The 20868-nt window shown below is 46.3% G+C and overlaps 8 protein-coding genes and 1 non-coding gene across 12 annotated transcripts; 5 read left to right on the top strand and 4 right to left on the bottom strand.

Moving 5' to 3' along the window:
- Nucleotides 1-754: 754 nt before the first annotated feature.
- On the bottom strand, nucleotides 755-842 carry TSTA_073480. The gene has a single exon. It is a non-coding gene; the product is annotated as a tRNA-Arg (tRNA).
- Nucleotides 843-1461: 619 nt separating this feature from the next.
- Nucleotides 1462-3645, top strand: TSTA_073470 (pentatricopeptide repeat protein; the record flags this gene model as incomplete). The annotated part of the gene is made up of 2 exons (XM_002341306.1): nucleotides 1462-1833; nucleotides 1873-3645. The coding sequence occupies 2 exons, from the start codon at nucleotides 1462-1464 to the stop codon at nucleotides 3643-3645; spliced, it is 2145 nt and encodes a 714-aa protein (XP_002341347.1).
- Nucleotides 3646-4534: 889 nt separating this feature from the next.
- Nucleotides 4535-5582, top strand: TSTA_073460 (transcription initiation factor TFIID subunit 13, putative). The gene is made up of 2 exons (XM_002341305.1): nucleotides 4535-4897; nucleotides 4950-5582. Exons 1-2 carry the CDS (start codon nucleotides 4837-4839, stop codon nucleotides 5414-5416), a joined length of 528 nt encoding a protein of 175 aa, XP_002341346.1. The 5' UTR covers nucleotides 4535-4836; the 3' UTR covers nucleotides 5417-5582.
- Nucleotides 5583-5595: 13 nt separating this feature from the next.
- On the bottom strand, nucleotides 5596-7306 carry TSTA_073450 (eukaryotic translation initiation factor 3 subunit EifCf, putative). 3 transcript variants are annotated; one of them, XM_002341302.1, is made up of 3 exons: nucleotides 7067-7306; nucleotides 6296-7005; nucleotides 5596-6231 (listed from the first exon to the last, which is right to left on the bottom strand). In XM_002341302.1, exons 1-3 carry the CDS (start codon nucleotides 7169-7171, stop codon nucleotides 5997-5999), a joined length of 1050 nt encoding a protein of 349 aa, XP_002341343.1. In that variant the 5' UTR covers nucleotides 7172-7306; the 3' UTR covers nucleotides 5596-5996. The 3 variants fall into 3 exon arrangements, with proteins under 3 accessions (XP_002341343.1, XP_002341345.1, XP_002341344.1); XM_002341304.1 differs by having other exon boundaries at nucleotides 6296-7306; XM_002341303.1 differs by having other exon boundaries at nucleotides 5596-7005.
- A 145-nt stretch (nucleotides 7307-7451) lies between these two features.
- TSTA_073440 (nucleolus protein required for cell viability, putative) lies at nucleotides 7452-9920 on the top strand (the record flags this gene model as incomplete). Its single annotated transcript, XM_002341301.1, has 5 exons — nucleotides 7452-7573; nucleotides 7627-7991; nucleotides 8048-8247; nucleotides 8297-8874; nucleotides 8926-9920. The coding sequence occupies 5 exons, from the start codon at nucleotides 7452-7454 to the stop codon at nucleotides 9848-9850; spliced, it is 2190 nt and encodes a 729-aa protein (XP_002341342.1). The 3' UTR covers nucleotides 9851-9920.
- A 487-nt stretch (nucleotides 9921-10407) lies between these two features.
- On the top strand, nucleotides 10408-12102 carry TSTA_073430 (DUF6 domain protein, putative; the record flags this gene model as incomplete). Its single annotated transcript, XM_002341300.1, has 2 exons — nucleotides 10408-10881; nucleotides 10941-12102. The coding sequence occupies 2 exons, from the start codon at nucleotides 10408-10410 to the stop codon at nucleotides 12066-12068; spliced, it is 1602 nt and encodes a 533-aa protein (XP_002341341.1). The 3' UTR covers nucleotides 12069-12102.
- Nucleotides 12103-13310: 1208 nt separating this feature from the next.
- TSTA_073420 (uncharacterized protein) lies at nucleotides 13311-14486 on the top strand (the record flags this gene model as incomplete). The annotated part of the gene is made up of 2 exons (XM_002341299.1): nucleotides 13311-13722; nucleotides 13933-14486. The coding sequence occupies 2 exons, from the start codon at nucleotides 13311-13313 to the stop codon at nucleotides 14484-14486; spliced, it is 966 nt and encodes a 321-aa protein (XP_002341340.1).
- A 210-nt stretch (nucleotides 14487-14696) lies between these two features.
- Nucleotides 14697-16479, bottom strand: TSTA_073410 (cholinephosphate cytidylyltransferase; the record flags this gene model as incomplete). Its single annotated transcript, XM_002341298.1, has 4 exons — nucleotides 14697-15039; nucleotides 15096-15501; nucleotides 15550-15900; nucleotides 15947-16479. The coding sequence occupies 4 exons, from the start codon at nucleotides 16477-16479 to the stop codon at nucleotides 14902-14904; spliced, it is 1428 nt and encodes a 475-aa protein (XP_002341339.1). The 3' UTR covers nucleotides 14697-14901.
- Nucleotides 16480-16970: 491 nt separating this feature from the next.
- On the bottom strand, nucleotides 16971-20070 carry TSTA_073400 (protein phosphatase 2C, putative). 2 transcript variants are annotated; one of them, XM_002341296.1, is made up of 8 exons: nucleotides 19673-20070; nucleotides 19033-19351; nucleotides 18900-18973; nucleotides 18756-18840; nucleotides 18492-18698; nucleotides 18183-18443; nucleotides 17916-18127; nucleotides 16971-17819 (listed from the first exon to the last, which is right to left on the bottom strand). In XM_002341296.1, the coding sequence occupies exons 1-8, from the start codon at nucleotides 19706-19708 to the stop codon at nucleotides 17697-17699; spliced, it is 1317 nt and encodes a 438-aa protein (XP_002341337.1). In that variant the 5' UTR covers nucleotides 19709-20070; the 3' UTR covers nucleotides 16971-17696. The 2 variants fall into 2 exon arrangements, with proteins under 2 accessions (XP_002341337.1, XP_002341338.1); XM_002341297.1 differs by having other exon boundaries at nucleotides 16971-18127.
- Between the last annotated feature and the right edge of the window lie 798 nt (nucleotides 20071-20868).

The raw sequence follows: 20868 nt of genomic DNA, 5'->3' as shown, positions 1-20868 counted from the left end.
AGTTCAGGTCATCTATGAGATCTGTAGTCATCTCGAGGGCTGTGACGGAAGTGTAGCTAGGTGAGATGATAGTTTTGTAAGGGCCTCACTTAAAATAGGCTTTCTGATCCGTAATTTGGTTGTTGAGGTGAGCTTGTCGTCGAGAAAATTATCAATATAATAAGCTTAGAGAGCAGCTAAATCTGACAATACAGTATCTAGTTTAATTACTTTTTGGTTAGAATTACCAAGGAGTTGGGAGACCATCTATGAGATTAACGCATAATATCTCTTGTAGTTATACTGGATGAAGAAGTAGATAGAGCGTATGTTAGTGCTGAGCCTATTTGAAGACCCCATCCTGATCTGTATCGATTACTCCGTACTGACTTCGAATGAGTTTGGTCGCCTTCAATTTCCTTTCGAAGAAGCGCGTAAGGAGGACGGCAGAGACATCCAGAAATATATTGATGCGTGGTTTTACCTCAGGAGGGTAGCTCACGGTTTTCTTCTTGATTATCCTTGTCATCTCGCTAGTCCAAGTGAGTAGCGCCATCAGGTATAGTTATGTATATTCAACGCTCGGCAAGTTTATCGAATTCCATGTAGAGACCCGAGGGGGTCTCTACATTAGACCATCGATCTCTGAGGCTCCACATAGCATAAAAGAAAGAGCCGATATATGTAAAAAAGGTTAAAACCGTTGTGTTGTGTGAGGTTGCTCAACAACCCTCGGTTGGAGAGGGAGCGAGGAGGAGGGATAAAAAAAAGAGGCCGACCATGCAGGGGATCGAACCCTGGACTCCTGCCTACCGCCTATTAAAAGATAGGAGGGCAGTCGTCTACCACTGACGTACACAGCCATAATTGACTTGGGTAGAATAACGACTTATGACCTCTCAATATGCTCGGGAGAAGTCTCACCGCCTTCTTCACAAGATCTTTTATGCCTTCGAGATATGGTCATTCAATCCACTCGAGACACCTGTGAAATTCAATTAGACACACCACTTCGCCGACAAAACCTCGACTGCAACATACGGCCATGCAGGTTGTAGGGATATATTGAGTCGAGTTCTGTTGCATCGGGGTTGCCGAACGTCCTTTCGACCTACAAGAACGAGCCGACATCGCAACGCTTTACCCTTCATCTCGATGTCCGAATCCTGAATGCCGAACTTCCCTAAATCTCTCGCGCGCTGCGACATCGTGCAACTTTCCCTTCCCTCAAGAGGGACCTCGCCAAGATGGATTTCGAAAGGCGTTGACCCGACGAAGAGGATACCAAGTCGATGTATAAATAACCCGGATTCGATACGGTCAGGCTGTACGAATGCCAGCGGTCTTGTTTTGTCACATTGTCGTATTCAAGAGACGAGTCGGCTCTCTGGACATGTTTTGCGACGCCTCATACACACCCAGTCTTCGTTATCGACGAGTTTGGAGTCAACGGCAAATTTTGAAGATGACCTGGCGATAAGCATGCAAGATGATAACTCTCAATCCAATTCGCTGGCAATTCGTCGGATCGAGGTCGATAAAGTCCGCCTGACAAAATATCCTTCGAGGAGTACCGAAAAAGTGAATCCGAAACGGCAGAATGCTGCATTGCGACTGAGGGACAAGAAGTTTGTTTGGGTGAATTTAAACGGCAAAAAGTCTGGCCAGGAGGACCATAGTCCTCTGAAATTTTACACTCAAGAAGATGAAGGGGTTCCTCTTAAGGTTAGAGATTCTGTTAGACGTGCAGAGATAGCACTTCGGAGACAGGGCAGGTTCATTACAAAAGAAGCATTCGAGCATGATATAAAAATTAGGCTGTCGTCAATGTTTTCCGTCGAAGGCGTCCCACGAGTATGGACTAATTATTTCCAAAACCTTTTCCAATGCAAGTCAGAAGGGAAATTGGAAGCCTGGCACCCGCCAGCTATGATCGATACGGGTACTCACCAACTGTTTAACTCCCTGAAGGAGAAAGGTGTGGAGGGGTTTAAAGAATTGTGGGAAGTATATGGAGAGCGCGCCAAAAGCCGACAATGGCCTCTCATCGCTCTCCAGATATTAAGCACTACTCCTGCTTTGATGCCCGACTTTTTGATTGCTACAGATTCTGCACCATATCCACCCTTCTCGATGGTAAGCGATTGTATGCTTTACCTTCATTACTTCCACAAAGAAGTCGATCCCCGTGCTCGCCGTGCTGCTCTTCTTCAGTGTATGGATCCGGAGAGATGGCCAGTCATTCTTCTACCACAGCGTGGTGTCAGATTGTACGCGATGAGTGCGGGTCAGCAGAATGCCTATAGGGCTATGGATATCATGCGGTCCCGAGACTCACAAATTTCAGCTTACACGTTGCTTGCATTCATGAATGTCTGTACGCAAGCTGGGGATGTTACCAGAGCACTGGAGTGTCTTCGTGCGATTGCTGCGATAGAGGATCGACAGGGACTTTCAATGAATTCGGAAGCTATCCTTCGCCACTGCTGTAAGCTTCTTGAGTTGGATGAAGTTGTGGAAGAAGATGGCCTACGCAATTTTAAGATCCTTCCACAGGTTTTGAAACTAGGAGTGACTCCGTGCCTGGAAATGATGAATGTGGTTCTTTCGAATGCTTTCGACACGGGAGACCCGCATCTTGGTCTCGACATGCTGGATTATATGAAAGGACAGGGCATGGAATTCAGTTCCTATACCTACGTCATTTTGCTCTCTGATGCTGTGAAACGAATGGATCGTGAGCGGGTCGATACTCTTCTACAGGAGATCAACTTACGCCCAGAACTCAAAGACAACCAATATGTCGCTTCCAAGGTGTTCCATAGTCACTACATCTTCGGCGCCAAGCATGCCTACCGATCAGATAATCCCGGCAGACATTTTACAGATTTGATGGATGTCTACTGTCGCTACTTTGATCCTACTCCCCTTCGAGAACTTGGAATTATTCCCCAACGATTTAACACTGTGGATATTCCACGAGACACGCAACCCAGCAGGGTCATATTAATGATTATGATGGCAGCCTACCTACGATGCAATCCTCGAAACACAGCCACTATACGTCTTTATAAACGGTTCTGCGAACTGGTTGCTCAGAGACATCCCGTTATTACCCCACTGGTCGAACTTGCACAGGTATATAACGAGTTCATAATTTCTTTCCGTCCTTTTGGTGCGGACTTGAAGGAATGTGTTTCGATAGTGGAAGATATGGTTCAATCAGAACCCTTCGAGCTTGGCGACAGGATCATCACACCAGCCAAGCCCAATGCATACACATGGAACACATTGATGAGCGTCTTCGTCTCCCACCGTGACGTGGACGGTGTAGCATCAGTTCGAGAAATCATGCGGCAAAGCGGCGTCCCACTCAACGCAGTAACATGGAACGTGATTATCAACGGAACAGTCAGAAACCAAGATATCCCGGCTACAGTTGCCGCGATGAGGGAAATGGATGAACATGGATTCTCCCCGGATAACTTCACGGTGAAAGCGCTGCGTCTTGCTCGCGATCCGGAGCGACTACAGGCTGCGATTGAAGCCCTTGATCAGGAAACGGAGAAGCTCATGGAGGAGGAAATGAAATTATTGGAACGGCAGAACGAAGAGCTGTTGGACCAGGGCCTCAAGCGTTTGGCTATTGCTATGAAGAAGCATTAGTTTACTTTCAAAAATGGCCATATCTCCTCCCCTTTCTTACCGTTGCATTTACGCTAGATTCTAGATCAGGGGGTTTGCATCATAGAAAGGTTACTTGTACTTATATTATCATCGTGATTTCCTTTGGCCTGGGGCGTTGTAGAAAGATGGATGGATATTTGAAAACAATTCGTGTACCATACGCCTTTTCATCTATGATTCATAAAACATTGACATGGTTATAGTTTTGTACATATATACTCTTTCTGATCAGTCACCAATGAATATCGAGATCTAACCAAGAGCACCATTAGCTTCTGAACTCCCGAACAAAAACCAGCATGAATATAAGCAGAAAGCCAGACTTACCGCCATAATAACGCAACATATACTAACATACGGACTCAACCGTTCACCTATTCTGGCGCATTTCCAGAATATGCCGATAAACCTATCAAACACCAGTTCGTATCAGTAACGATCCGACAGAGTTCCCTTTTTAGGGCGAGGGGAACTGGAAGTACCCGTGTTGATTCCGATCCATGATACCGGGCATCATCGAATGGGCATAAGCGCTCGTACAGATTATAAGGAGAAAGACGAGGAGGAGGGATTGGAAGTTGAAGAGAGCGGACTATATGAGGTTTAGAGGGTTAGCGGTCAGACTTGTTCATCGGGTAGAGATATATGCACCATGATTATTGTGCGGTTTTCCGCGTTTGAGATTCACTCCGTCTGAAGTCGAAGAAATGATCGTGTATGCTCCGGGGACAGTTGCTGGCTTGGTCTAAGATATCCAAAGTATTTGAGGACAGCTTGAAGGATGTAATGGGAAAGTTGGATTAGGTAGACGCGCGCTAAGACTTCCGCTCTAGATGTCATCGGCTCCACTATCTAGCCAGTCGTACTCGACGAACATATTTTCCATTCAACGTCAAATTTATTGACATCAGAACAAGTCTCCGTTGTAGGTCTCAGGCTATTCTTAACTGGCCTATGGGTTGATTAGGCCACGGCAAGGCCTTCAGTCACCGGCAGACTATTCTGCGCAACCATCGACTATTCCTCAACAATCACTGCGACTAGCAGCTACGATCTTGCGTTACTCACTCTCACCTTTACTTATCTACTTCCGGGATCTCATATCCACCGGTTAGAAGCCCTCATACACATACATAAGCCAGAAAGAAAAAGACATACAACGCAGCAAAAATGGCAGAACCTCGCGCTCGTGCTGCAAGGCACAAAGGACAGATGAACTTTGCCGGCGACTGTACGTTATTCTTCTACTTTCAAATGACCTTTAGCTCACTTCTCGAATAAAGTGCGAACTCTTCTATCCGGCTACGGAGACCGCGATGCCCATCCCTACTGCCCTCCAGGCCCTCTTCCCGAAACAGTCCGCGTCCTAGACGAAATCGTCACCGACTTCATCCTAGAAATGTGCCACGAAGCCGCCGCATACGCAAGCTATGCACGACGCCAAAAGATCAAAGTGGACGACTTCCGATTCGCATTGCGTCGTGACCCTCACAAGCTAGGTCGTGTTCAGCAGCTCCTACAAATGGATCGAGAGCTCAAGGATGCAAGAAAGATCTTTGATCATGATGATGATCAGGTGGGGACGGCGGGGAGGAAAGTCGCTGAAGAATTAGATGTTAGCGTCGATGGGACTGTTGCGACTGGAACGGGGAATAAGAAGGCTAAGGGGAAAGGGAAACGGAATGCTGGGAGACGGGGTTCGGATGCTACGGATGAGAATGCTTTGAAGAAACGAAAAGTTGATGGTTGAGCTGCTGATGTCCGGATTGTAACAATATTCATTGCATATTACGGCGTTTGATGGGTGGAGTTTTGCCTTTTGGCTGGATATCGTCTGCTATCAGTTTCCATGGATATACGGGCTTCATTATGATGATACGAAGAGACTTGCATCTACCTTAATTGGAAGGGTTCACAGATAGGAGTATCAAGAGTAAGGGTAACTAATTCAATGATCATCTAGTTTCATTTCATTCATTCAGTCGAAGAATAAAGCTAGAAGGTCATGTCTAGCTCACTAAATATCTTTATAATATGAATGCCAACTGACTATGACATGACTGGATACTCCAAGACGCCGTGCCCCTTTCCTCTGATTTCTTATCTTGTCTCCCTCCGAGTCTATTGTTGGTAGTCGAGATGACCAAAGCCAAGGAGACGTAGAGAAATCGACGACAAAAGACGAGAAAGGAAAGAATTAAGAAGATCTCCCTCTAAATAAGACAATACTTTATGAAAGCAAGCAATAGTCAGACATGATCGTGATATGTGCATGGCATGGCATGTGCTTCTTTTTCTTCGTAAAGACTTTCCCCATTTTTTCGGCTACTTTATGCGCGAACTTCCTCGGTATTCCTTTCTTGGTTGCGCTGTTGATGACCCTCACGACCTCCTCGACCACCTTTGCCACCTCGCTGGTTGCGTTGACCAGATTCACCGGCATTTGCGCTCTCGGCTCCTCCGAGAGTGAGTTGGGCGGTAGCAAGTCTGTTTGAAAGTTCCATTTGTGTGCGGATTGTGTTGGCAAGGTAAGAGACAACCAGGACATCTTGGATGTGGTTGTTACTGTAAAGAATGTCAGCATGTAGTCCATGACATATATATATGCGAGTATACCGGGAAAACGTACAAGTCACGTTCAATATCTGCAGGCTCAACCTTAGGAGCCAATGCAAGTGCGTTCAATAAGAATTGGCCAAGGGCAGTAGACGCGGGCGCCTCCTCATCAATGACAGCCTCGACGTATTTCGAGACCCGATCAATCATTCCAATAACCTCCTCGATCGCGCGCTCCAAAGCCTCAATATCAGTAAAGATATTCGTCTGTCGGTCCTCGGCATCCCGCGCATTGGCAATCGCCTCCAAACCATTTTTCTCAGTCTCTCCATATCGAATCTCATGAGGAACAGGAATGAAAGCAGCGCTATCAGCGGCCCGTTCAACGGTAACACCGACTGGAGCAGAGATATAAGCACGAGTCTCAATATCCTTCCCGGGCTCCGTGGAGACAGTAAGATGCACTGCAGGATGTGGCCATGTTCCATCACTCTGACCGTAAAAGTTCTGAATCAAGGCGGAGAAAGTGTTCAATTCTGAGGAGGTGGCGTACCAGCCGACGAGGACTTCCTTGGGGTTCGCTTTGAGGTGTAGTGCGAGCATCTGTTTCTGATATTCCATGTCTACCTCGACTTGATCGGTGGTCTCTGTGTGTCCGACTGCGAAACAGCTTCGGATTTCGACTTCGGTTCCATCTTCACTTCGCGTTCCCAAAAGCGTTCCAATGACTCGATCTTGATCGGCGTTTCGGCGGAGCGAGTGGTCGAGGATAGAGAAAATAGCCTTAAGTTACTTTATATCAATACCTATATATTCCCTGAACATCATCGCATACAGTCCCTACCTGAGGTTGAATAACCACATTCAGAGGGGCAGTGGTTGGTGCAGACCCCACCGTCACTGGGCCCAAAGGCCGCGCGAGATGAAGGAAGGAATCGGTCTCAGCCATATTGAAGTAATAACGCAAGACACAGTCTGCCTGGAGAAACAGACGCGGTTATCGGGTTGTCTTATAGGGTTGTTGATTTTTTTTTCCCTTCGGTTGTGGAGGTGGAGTTGCTCAGTGGTTCCTTTGTTCCGCCGTACTCCCTCTTTGGTGGTTCTTGAGGCGGCAAATTGTGTGTGCGACGAAATTTCACGCTAAGATAAGATAAGCTTCGACTTACTAAATCGCATAGAAAAAATGTTCCTGTAAATGAAATCGGACAAGCGTCGAGACTTTATTTACAATGGCGCCACCACGGAAAAGAGGCAGAGGTTCTTTTAGAGGCTCTTCTAGAGGCGCTCGAAAGCCTGGTAATGCTCGTGGTGGGAGGAATAGTTTCCAGACATCTCGAATTGATGAAAAGCGGTAAGAGCGAGATTAATCCGGCTACTGGTCAATGTTAACGAGGCTTTTCATAGAGAAATAGAATCATCTGATGAAGAAAATCAATTCAACGGTTTTGAAGATGATGTCTCTGGTGATGATGAACCTGTACAAGACGAGGAAATAGTCGACTCATCTTCAGAGGATGAAGAAGCTACGACCGAACGTCCATACAATTCATTACTTCAACTACTCAATGCCAATTCAGAAACCAAACATGCGCGCAAGCGACGGAAACTCGACCGTGCGGGGAGTAAGTCCCAGGATATTCGTGACGTGGAGATACAGGCCAGTAAAGAAGTCGAGGAACAAGACGTACTCGAAAATCAGGAGGCTTCCGAGGAAGAAGATAATGCCGAAGCAGACAAGGCGGGGGAGTCAGAAGATGAAGACGAAGATGGTGAGAATGATGTTACATTATGAGTGGTTTACTTTTGAGCATGCTAACGGTTCCAGCATCGGATCCATTCGAAACGCATATTGCCAGTCTGGATGAAGCCGAGACAACCAAAAGAGTAAATGAGATAAAATCTGACAAATGGCGCTCAATCAAATCGTCGCTTCCAGAGAATTTCAGATTAATCTACAACATACCGGATGGCGAGGGTGGCAGCTGGAGTATGCCTTCCGCAGTGAAAACCACACGGAGTTTGAAGGTAAGGGCCTTCCTTATACCATAGTGTCCATATTAATCGTTATATCTAGCTCAAGAAGAAATTGGTTTCAAGGGCAGCAGAGATTCTGCCAAGCTTCGAGGGTGTCGCTCAGAACATCGCCTCGTTAGTTTTTAATTACAGTGACGTTCTTTTCGCTGGCAGAACGCCATCAAATGCAGCGCAGATGCGAGATTTACTCAGCTTGCACTCTCTCAACCATGTCCTCAAAACTCGTGATCGAGTTATCAAAAATAACGCTCGCCTTTCTCGAGACACAAATGAAGATATAGAAGTGCGTGATCAGGGTTTTACAAGACCAAAAGTCTTGGTCATTCTCCCAACAAGACAGGCTTGCGTTCGGTTTGTAGAATCAATCAGCAAAATCTACCAGCCAGAGCAACAGGAGAACAGAAAGAGGTTTATGGATGAGTACCACGCGGAAGACAATGAATCATGGGCAAGCAAACCTGATGATTTTCGAGATCTGTTTGGTGGAAATGACGATGATATGTTTCGGATTGGATTGAAATTCACCAGGAAGACGATCAAGTACTATTCACAATTCTATAATTCAGATATTATCCTGGCAAGTCCTCTGGGATTGCGTACGATTATGGATAAAGAAGAGTATGTATTTCAGCATCGTTGTATTCGGTGGTAGGATCTAACAGCTAGCAGTGAAAAGAAGCGGGACCACGACTTCCTCTCGTCGATTGAAATTGCCATTGTCGACCATTCCGATGGTCTACTAATGCAGAATTGGGAGCACGTTGAATACATTTGCGAGCATCTCAACTTACAGCCAAAGGAAGCCCATGGATGTGACTTCAGTCGCGTGCGAACATGGTACCTGGACGATCGCGCACGATATATACGACAGACGATTGTATTGACATCCTTCCTCACACCTGAAATAAACTCTCTCTTCTCGCAACACATGCAAAACATCGCCGGGAAATCCAAGATACTTCCACAGTACAATGGGGCAATCACTGAAGTGGCTCTTCCTATCACTGTGAAGCAGACATTCTCCCGCTTCGATTCTACATTCGCACTCAAAGATCCCGACCTACGGTTCAAGTACTTTACTACCGCGATTTTACCGGCTCTTGCGCGATCGGTGACTGGGAAGGGAGAAGGAAATGGAGCGGGAACTTTAATATTCATCCCGTCTTACTTGGATTTTGTTCGGGTGCGGAACTTCTTTGCTACTTCTTCCCAGGCAACCAACATATCCTTTGGAGCAATATCCGAGTACACGGAACAGAGCGAGATGAGTCGAGCACGCAGTCACTTTATGAACGGACGACTTTCAGTTCTGCTATACACAGAACGAGCGCATCATTTTCGACGATACAACATCCGTGGTGTTAAACATATCATCTTCTACGGCCTTCCCGAAAATCCGATTTTCTTCAGGGAGATTGTCCAGTATTTGGGACAGGATCCGGGTGTTCTTGCCGGTACTGCCGGCGCTGAGAATCTGGATGTGCGAGCAGTGTTTTCAAAGTATGATGCATTCAAACTTGAGCGCATTGTAGGCACTCAGCGTGCAGGGAATATGCTCAAAGAGAAGGGGGGAGATACTTTCCGATTCGTATAGAAATATATGTATGTAATTTATGTATTAAAGATACCGGTCTAACCATTTTTGTGTTATTTCATGCGGGGGTTTTAGCCTATCAAACCTTAATACTCAAATTCAACCAATGGCAATTGATTATCCCCACCAACATCTCTGCCTGACGTTCGTAAAATACGGGGAATCGGTACTTGCTGTTAGGTAGCTTAAACATAGTCGCTTACCAAGGCAGATGCTCACAAGACCAGCTGCCTAAATGGCACCATTATTCGATGGACAGAAGCGTCTTTCTCCTCCTCATCTTCTCTGTCAAGTATCATCCACGCTATAGATCAGACATTAAACGACAAACATACCGGGGGTCTGCTGATTCGAAATTTCCTAAACTAAACTGATAGATCATTCGCTTCGGATTCGATTCTTTGCCACACCATTTAGTTGCCGGTCTTACCGGTAGTTTCTTTGTGCGTTCAAGGTATATACATTCCTGTTTGATCGGTTACTCTTGTTTTTCTACTTCTGTTTGCGTTTTTGCGTGTATATCTGCGTATCTTAAGGTTCATACTGATCTGTGTGACATGAAGATGGGGGACGTCAGCCAGTCGGATGAGTCAGCGCATCCAAAAATCAGACAAGGTGAATTGGCTTCTACGACCGAGATAGAAGTCAACAGAACGGAAACCATTTCGAAACCAGATGAACCGCTGCAATATGGAGAACCGGCCAGCACATATCTAGATTCAACCGGTCCGGCAGCCGATACGTTATTCGGGGATAATTTGTCTCTATGTGCCGGCAACGTCTCCAATGGTCAAACATACGGCCAAATACCTCTCCAAACACGACTGTCGTCGACTCCTGAGGCGCAATTAGCGTCTGATCCATCGCAGCCGGTATCTAGATGGAAGCGTTCCGTGGTCTACAGAGCATGGGCCCAGAGTAAAGGCATGTTGATGGTAATCTTGTCTCAGTTCTTTGGATCGTCTATGAATGTGATGACTCAACTTTTGGAGAGGGATGGTTCGCATGGAAAGGCCATGCATCCATTTCAGGTGAGTATAATTAATCCAGACAGAAGAGAATAAGCAAAAGCTGATCGGATGTCATGTAGATTCTCTTCACGCGAATGATCATCACCGTCACAGCTAGCTTTTTTTACATGTGGTATACAAAAGTCCCGAATCCATTTGGTTCAAGAGGTATTAGAGGACTCCTGGCACTCCGAGCTTCTGGCGGGTTTTTTGGAGTCTTTGGCATGTATTTCTCCTTGTTGTATATGCCGCTATCAGAAGCCACGGTTCTTACATTTTTGTCACCCATCGTCGCATGTTATGCATGCTCATTCCTGATGCCTAATGAGCCCTTCACGCGCAAACAGCAACTTGCAGGGTTAATCTCACTGCTCGGTGTCGTTCTTATTGCGAGGCCATTTTCTGGCGGAAAAATCGAGAGTCTTGTTACTGAAATCAGCCCCTTGGCCGGGGATGGTGGAAATAGTACATTGACAGAGACTGTTGGTGGTGAATTATCGGATAATGATATGGCAGATGGTGTCAGTGCGATACATCATCTCATGGCAGTCGGATTCGGAATCGTTGGAGTATTTGGTGCAGCATGCGCATATGTGACGATCCGTCTAATCGGACCCAGAGCCCACCCCCTGGTCAGCGTCACTTATTTCTCTGGCTATACGGCGACAGTCTCACTCATCGCCATGATTGCAATCCCATCAGTTTCATTCCGACTACCTGGAAACCTGACGGAATGGGCTTTACTTCTCGGTCTTGGAGCCACCGGCTTCACGATGCAGTATCTCCTTACTGCAGGACTAGCGTATCAGCCACCAGCTATTGGAGGCAAGCAAGCACAAAAGGGCAACGGGACTCGAGCAACTTCAATGCTGTATACGCAAATGCTGTTTGCCCTGTTTTACGATAAGGTGGTCATGGATAGTTCGCCAAGTGCTATCAGCTGGGCTGGCTCCGGGTTGATTCTTGGTAGTGCCCTGTACGTCGGCGTTGTTCGGGACAATAGCAGCAATAATAATACCGCAAGAAGTGCAGCTCAAGATAATGCACAAGGTCAGGGGCGAGTAAGTGAGGACCGGACTCAAACAGGACCAGTCAAGGATACGATTTCATCCGCGGATATACGGGATGTTGAAGAAGGTCGGGGTCTTTTGACCGGGTCGGATGATATAGATGCTGAGGTCGAGGCTTCTTCTTCCTCCTCCTCATAGACATAGATCTGTTTAGACATTATCATGACTGTTATGATAACCATTTTTAGCTCCCCGATTTTTCTCTATTTAGATATTGAACACCACAGTCCCCATCCTGGCTCGGTTCGGATGACAATCTCCAAAAATAATGCGGAGTATTAAGACCTCGTAAATTGAGATGCGGGGTAGGACAACACATTGATTCCATATCTGATTTGGAGAAATGAGTTGACTCGGAATCTGTTTATAGTATCACATATACCTCTTTTAAAAATTTATAGAATATCTGATGGGGAAGTAGGGTGAAATTGGGGGGGGGTTAATGTAGTGGTGTGGACCGTCTATGTTTAGAGTATCCGGCACACGGACATGCGCAAACACGGATGATACTCCCGCGAGAATATTTTTATAGAATACTGACAAGTCATATGAACTACGCGAATTCATCGTTGATCACATCGACTCTCCATACTTCTCAGGCCACATCTGTGCCAGTACGAATATCAATGAGTTGTCGTCCAGCACATTGAACAACTATAAAAAGAATTGGACGACAAATCGCGCAGTTGAATGTTTCGACGTACGCAGTAGCGTAGGCTTCATGTACAATGGCGTCGGTGTCGTTCTTTTGCTGTATCTATACATAGTTATCCGTGCAGAACCCCACTGAGCTGGGGGGAGGATTGCATCCATTCGCATCAATGCAGATGGAGATTGGAGATTTGGAGATGATCTGGAGCGGAGTACTCCGGTGTTGATGTCCCAGACATGTGTTGGGCTGTAGATGCGATTGATACGGTGAGAAGATAAGAGATAGATACTCGTGCAGAAACAAGAGATACCCTACAAACAACAGAGCGAGAAAGGGCTTCAAAGTATCTGTTGTATCGAAGTGAAGCAAAGACCTCTCTGCCTCAGGCATATAAACGACGCTAAGCCGCTTTCTCCTTACCGAAAGATCCCGACATTGCGTGGGTAATCAGCCAATCAGCATGCTCCAATGTTCCCCTGACCGACTGCGCCAATGATATCACTAAAAGAGTATCTATAGGGTACTAAATTTATTTTGAGGTTTGAGATGCTGTGACTTTTTGTATATAGAGGGCTGGTTCCCCCATTGGAATGTTTCATGTTGTTCTGTTGATGCAGCAAGCTGGTCCTTGTAAACATCCAATCCATACTTAGGGCTAAGTGGTTGATCCGGTATCACTGGCACTACGAGTTGTCCTCGTTCATTTTATTCTCCCCTAAAGAAAAGACATGAGACACTTTGACGCTTGGATCCTACGAGATCCCTATTCAATATGGCACTACTATTCCAGCGGTCGACGCTGGCAAGAATCCGTCCGCGACATGATTCAATCGCGTCAAATCTGCTCTCCTTCAATTGACATGGACATCGACTCCACCGACAAGAAGAAAGTTATCAACCCTCTAGCGCGCAGTATCTCCTCTCAACCAGACTGTGTCTTTTTACAAAAGCTTCCACCAGAGATCCGGCTCATGATTTATGGGTTCGTCTTTGGCGACGAAGCGGTACATTTGGTCCAACTCAAGGGCAAGATTCGTCACGTGCGCTGTTGCAGATATAAATCTGCTTTCGAGACTGCGAGTCATCGGCATTGTTGTCCTGAGACATTGGCTCGATGGAGATCTCCTACTTCGGGGCCTAGTCAGATTTATCCGCATACTCATACTTGTCTGCCTGAGAAATTATCAAACTCATCCCTGTCACTGCTGCGTACATGTCGCGCTATATATCTCGAAGCAGCGAGAATACCATATCAAACTCTTTCCTTTGATGTGGACGATCTACACACTTTCGTTGCATTCTCACTTACAATCTCACCCGAACATTTGGTGCGTATAAGGCAGTTAACAGTTCAATGGACACCGATATGGCAACCCATGACCGGCGAAGGTTCTCTCGCCGGTAATCATTCCTCAATCTACTCGCACACCCACAACGACCATCTCTGGCAACTATTTTGGTCGCGTGTACAGTCTCTCGAAGGTCTGGAGACGTTATATCTCAATCTTGACCTCGGACGATTCATGGGAAACACCAACACAACTGTCCTTGCAGGTGGGAACAATAGAAAGATTAGTCTGAACGTTACGGAGCAGTGGCTTCAACCCTTGATGGCTGTGCGTGGCCTCAAAGATTTTGATTTGTGTGTTACGGCGCGCTGCGATGCGTCGGCTAAGGACACGTTGGCGCAACAGATTGGTGCTGAGGCTGTGGTGTTGAGGGATGTTCTTAGGGAGGTTATGCGTTTGCCGCGAGGACACCGCCATGGCCAAAGATCATCGACAAGTTCTGATGTTCCGGTTTCGTTCTTGCGTGATTTGAGTAGTCAGTTTTTGTCTTGTGGGATGGAGACATATCCCAAAGGGAATGTGCAACGGCCGCAGTTGCTGATTACAGCTGCTTGAGCGCCCCTTGTTATGAGATTGAATATCTTGTTTGTCAATAGATACCCATGTTGTTAACTCTGTCTTCCTTTTTGACTCTGGACTCAATGAATGTGCATGTATATACTTACATGAATATAGCATTTCCTCCAAATTGGAACAAAGCTAAGATTATAAGTCGAGATTCATTCATAACAATCTATAACACACGCAGCAGGAACAATCTATGCAAAACCCGAATACGCCTCAATTGCTCAAAAGAATTAATACAAAAACATTCTCAATTTGTTTTCGAGACAACTGTTCTCGTCCACAAAAAGTAATAGACATGAATTTTTCAAAGTTTAGACAAACGGTAAGAAAACGACGACAAATGCAAATATTAGTTATTAATACCACCAAAAGAAAATGGGACGTTTAATCTTTTGCAAGAAAATCATAAAGTGTCGCCGCGCAAAAGGCTCGGTCGACGTCGTTCGTCACCACTTTCAAATGTTGAAACTGCATCTCTGTCGTCGTCGCTTGCGACGGGGGATGTTGGTCCACTTAGATATGGCGTTCGTGTTCGGGACATCTATCCAAAGTCAGCTTCCTACTTAACAGGCATAGAGGAGAAGAGATTAGACTAACCCATGCCCTAACACCCCCAATCAACCCCAAACTATATCCCGTCGCGAAATCTTCATTTCGACCTGCTGGTCCAGGACTCTCAGGACGACCGGTAGGACTGTCCAAGCCACGAGATAAATGTGTCTTGGAAATACTGAAACTCGAGCGCGGACTGTGCATGTCCACGCCATTCTTTATACTGGTACGTGAGGGACTGTTTGAGCGACTGTTGCCCCAGAATTGACGGAATTCTTTGCTTAGTTCCTGTCCGGTCATGTTCCAGTTGTTGCGGATGCTTTCACGTAGTTCGTTGACGTGGCGTTTGATTTCGAGTTCGTTCTTTTTCAGCCAGGAGACGTTCAGTTCTTGTCGGGATGCGCCTCGCTTGAATTGGCGAGCTATGTATTTGTCGTAATCGCGGACAATCCTGCATAGTTAGTGTGGAGAGTTCCCCCTTTGAATGTAAGAAACATACTTTGTGATAATTCCCGTGGTGCTGACACCCTCCGTCCGTTGCGTAACCAAAAATTTGCCCTGCGCTTTAATAGGTGCATAGATATCATCTCCCTCATCAGCCTGATACGGCAAATCATCATGCGCAACATAGTCAATACGGTGTTCTTCTAAAAACTCTGGCGTCACGATCCAGGGACAATTGGGGATAACCTCGTCAACCCATTTACAGTGTCGAACGGTCTCTGCTCGCTCCGCGCCTGACAACACGGTAAGACCTTTACGTTTGTGGGTTTCCTCGTCGCCAGTTACGCCGACAATTAGATAAACTTCTGGGAAAGCCTTTTTGGCTTGTTCGAGTTGTCGCATATGTCTGTTTACGTTAGTCTTTTCCCCCCTATTGTAGGAAATTAGCCTACCCTAAATGGAACAAATCAAACACGCCATCGGCGTACACTCGAACAGCCCGACCGGTCGGGGGCGGATTCGTATGATATCCCACTGGATCCTGAAGTCCAGCACGAAGCGGCACGAATGCATCCTTGTCGTCCACATCGCCATTGGCAGCGACCACCTGAGTACTGGCTTTTCGTTTCGACCTTGTCTCAATATCGGCGCTCGCATCGGTCGTCTCAGATGGCTCGCCGGGGTCTTCGTGGTGGTTCTCACTCTTGCTTGTCGTATCGGCGCCGGAACGGGTTCTTGCCCGTTTCGAAGGGTGGGCGTTAGGGTCAATTGTAAGTGATGGAGTTTTCTTGTGTCGTGACAATGGCCGTTCATCTGTCGGTGCAGTTGAGTCGTCGCCTTCTTCTCCAGAGGCGTCGCGGGATGAAGGTTGTAAAAGCTCGGCGGGTTTCAGAGTATTCGGGATGGTGTTATTATTATGATTATTATTGTGAGCGATCGAAGCAGTCCGCTTGCGCTTTCCGGAACTCGAAGATGGAGAAGACATGGTCAGTTTAAACCGGAATGGTCTCCAATTAGCGCCAATTTGTAGTGGCGTCTGCTCTGGTTGATGCTGGCGATGGTAATGGAGATTGTTTGTGGTTGAGTTGAGGTTGACGTAGACGCCAGCAAAACCGGGAAAAGTGCGAATTGACTCGAGGATGGAGAGCGGCACTCCCCACACTCTGCGAATCGATAAGACGGACGATAATTATAACAATCAGATAGATGATGAAAAGAGAAACATGAAGCAGATGGATTCGGTAGAAAATTGCACAGATCAATTAAAACAAGGACATGAATTTTTATGGGGAATATTAGGGGGCTCTTTTCGTGTCGCGTCTCTCTCAGCTTGAGCTCCCGTCCTGTTCCGTCAGCACGTGTAGCCCTAATATCCAGGGTTAGGGTTGAGGAGGCATCTGCTGCGATGGACCGAGAAGAGATTAGAAAGATTGGAAAAAATATGGTACGATGTTGTAATTGTCAGTGCTAATGAGTCACTCGAACACGTAGAATGAGATTTGCTGTCGACTCTAGTACAAATAGAATCGTGAGATTCTTCGAAAAGGAAAGCTCAAGATCATGAGTGATACCGATTGCTGTCGAAATGGTAGGGGAGAACATACCATTCACTGTCCAGGTAGAAATTTGAAAGAAAAATTAAGAACACCGATACGATCTCACATTGCACAAAGATCCCAACGTTAAAGCTTATTGAAGAATTACCCAGTTACGCCGTAATGTATACAGAAAGAAAACAAAAAAACTCCTTGTTTGAAACCCTAACCGTCTGTTGTTCTTTCTTCCTGACTCTTCGTGGTTGTGGCCATCCCTTTTCCAGCATATACCAAAAAAGAAGATGGAGGAAAAAGTGAAAATAAAGGCTGACCCAGAGACTCTCCACTTAGCCCTTATCTTTTCCTCTTTCCTTATCTTTATCGGATTGCGATCGTGAAGTAGATAAACAAATGCTCAACAGGATATAGAATCGCACGGTAAAGACAGAGTAAAGAAAAACGGAAAAGAGGACAATCGTAGCACGGCGCTCTCTGGGAGGGGAGGAATAGAATGGAATTTCAAAGCTGGAATAGGATGGGCGCGACGGAAAGGTAGACTCGACAAGGAAGATCGAAATGTTCTTTATTCCGGCGTTCGTTATTATCATCATGATCTCGGCATTCGTAGTAGCAAGAGTAAATGTAAGTCTCTATATACCCATGCATGCTAGGAATCAGTCGGTTTGCTGGCAGCTTTGTTTTCTTCACTCTTTATCTCGGTGGGTGTGTCCGCGTTTATAGCTGACGGAGAAGCAGAAACTTGTTGTCCAGTCTGAGAAGTCTCGGTATTCTGAATAGCGTTTCTGTGGGTAAGCTCGGGTCCAGGAGTATCTTCACGATGGCTTCGCCTGGCATCATGCCCGGCATTAGCGGTGCTAGCCCGTACCTGATTCTGATTCTTTTCCTCTTCTGTACTGTCAAACAATTCTTCGTCGTCTTGATCCGTATGCACTTCAGTTCCATCTCCAAGTAGAATGATGCGCCCCGATTGAACACCAAAAGCTCGTCGGCCGTTATCTGACTCTAGGTCGTAATCGTCTGGACTGTCGTCAAATTGATGGCGAGCACCGGGACGGACTCCAGGGCCGCGGAACTCAGCTGCAACTCTATAGTTAGCAAATTGTGGAGTCGCGGGTATTGTCATTACACTTGCCATATTCAGGAGGAGCAACGGGGCCATCGCCTTTGGCAACTCTCTCCGCAATAGTGTTATACCACTCTTCTTTCGTCTTTCCCTGCAAAAGGCCGATAATGATCATCGTCATGTTGTCGCAGCCGACACCTCCGGTCTCGCTGTTTGAAGACAGGCAGTTGTCCATCATGTTCTCACAGATACGGTATAGATCTTGCTTGGCGGCAATTCCTCTTCTTACGAATTCCACGACTGCTTGAGAGGATTGGCAATCCCAGATACCTATGAAAGTCAGTGGTGGTAGGAGAAAAGTGTAGAGGATGCACGAACCATCACAAGCAATCACCAGGAACTCGTCATCTTCGGTAATCTCATGTGTTGTGACATCAGGATACGCGGTAACAATCTGCTGTTCGGGGGATAGCTCGGCACTCTTCTTGAATTCGAAATCACCGATGGCACGCGAAAGAGCAAGATTGCCATTAACACGTCCAAAATCAACGAAGCCTCCTGCGGCACTGATACGCGCTTTCTCTCCTGAAAAAGAGCACATTAGTCACAAAATAATCATTGTCCGAATTCAAGAGAAGTTACCTTCATTCTGTGGCTTGTGATCAAAAGACAAAGGCTTTGCTCGGCCCTTGACACCCAATACAGTTCGAGAATCGCCAGCGTTTGCCTGCGCAATAATTTAGTCATCCTGCTCACGCCGGTTTTGAGAGAAACCCTCAAACTCACCACCCAGATCTTATCGCGAGAAATGACCCCAACAGATGCCGTACATCCCGAAACCTCCTCCTCGTATCTAGGATCTGCACATTCCATAAGCATTTTGAGCATGTGCAGTATGTCAAATGAGCAGTTCACGAACCATCAAGGATAGCACGATCGGTGGCTAAAAATCCATCTTTGAGAGCCTGCTCGATATTACCCTTGGCAAAGGCCTCCTGTTTCGCAACGATCTGGTGCACCTTTTCTCCTGCGAAAAGGGCGACTTTGTCTCCGCCGTGGCCGTCGTAAACACCAAAGAATGACAGGCGCTGATCGGGCGAGGTGGGTTCGGAGGATTTATTTATATATTTGGCGTGCAGGTCGAGAATCGCGGCGTGCGCATCCTCCATCGTAATTCTCCAGCCCTGCATGGCTGATACTCCGTATAAGACGCAATCATCTTGGCCTTCTGCAGAAGTCTATGAGCGGAAATAAATGGTTAGCACATTGATTTGAATTCTCGAAACACGCATGGACCATAAGATGCCAACAGCGGGAGAACAGAGGAAGTAAGCAGGAAGACTGCAGAAATTGCATTGCCGTCCACACTGACATAGCGAGCTGATCGCTTAGGACAAAAACGGATCTGCCCCGCACCCAGTTGACATCGTCACTTATAGCCACAGGGCTTGAATGTGACGCAGCAGTCTCAAGTGTGACGATTCACGTTATGAAAAAAAGAGACATCATAGCAATAAAAGACCAATGGGGGGACAAAGAGCAAAAAATCACGACCTCACCTTTTCTGTAATAGGTTCTGATAAGGTCTGACCCATAATGACTCGCGGGTCCCGATCGAACGACCAGGAATTTATGCAGCAGACAGTCGACTGTGTACAACTTCAAAGAGAGGAGAGAATAGAACCGTTAGGACGAGACCCGGAGATCGAGGATGGTAGATGGGGCGACGAGGGATATGGACGAGGATGAGAAGGGAGGTGTAATGTCACTGATTTCAGCAATCTTAGCGCCAGCAAACTCGATCAGAGGAAGAGGTAATAAAATGTGGGGGGTAGCGGATTGTGTTTTTTTCTGTGCTTGCGTGCTGTGAGCCAGCCAGCAGTCTGGAAATGGGAGTACTACCACAAAGGAGTCAGAGAATGAAGAATAAGAAAAATGAAATTGTTCGCAGAATCTCAGCCAGGGAGAAAGCAAGTGTGGGATGCTGCTAGTCGCGTGTTGGAGAGCAGACTGACAATGACGAAAATGCTTAGCGCCGGTTTTGTCATACTCTTACTAGCTGCTCCGGAGTAATATCTGTAATATCTTTTCAAATATGTACATCACATGACAACCAGAGTAATTTTAGTTTATAAGGAGTAATTAGAAGTATCTGTTTTATAATATAAGCAATAAAAATATATTTTTTGTGTCTCTGCCAAAGACAAAGGCTTTGATGGGATAGAGGAAGCAGGGTATAAAATACAATTGAGAGCCGAATTAGGCATAGTTGTAATAAAAATACAGTGGCTGTTCCTTGAGTGTGGCTGAAGAATCAGCCATATCTATTGCTCAGCAGTGTGACAAAAGATTGGCATCTCAGCTCTTCTTATCCTTGATATATCCCCATATTGACCTCATGTTGACAGCAGTCAAGCAACTCCTGTGCCCTCAACAGTGCTACGCGAAAACAGTCTCCGCGCTGAAAACCGATTCTGATTGATTGGAAGGTTAGGCTACAATCTAGGCTTGACCGAGGAGCCTATTGTAGCTGTTCGGTCCAATTTATAGTCACGTTTCCAGTCCAAAATTTTTAGCTGGTTATTTACTCGGACCGCCCTGGTTATCAGGAGTCACGCCGGGTATTGCGAGCATCTTTGCGATTCTGAGATACGCCGTTGGTGTGTTCGTAATTTTGTACAGAATTCTGAAAGACTGCTCTGAAATTCAGATTTACGTATGCAAGTCACGAGACCACCTCGGTCGTGTTTTCTCC

Source organism: Talaromyces stipitatus, genomic scaffold (genome assembly GCF_000003125.1).
Source record: "Talaromyces stipitatus ATCC 10500 scf_1105507295523 genomic scaffold, whole genome shotgun sequence".
Lineage (NCBI taxonomy): Eukaryota > Fungi > Ascomycota > Eurotiomycetes > Eurotiales > Trichocomaceae > Talaromyces > Talaromyces stipitatus.
This window is presented reverse-complemented; position numbering and strand designations above follow the sequence as displayed.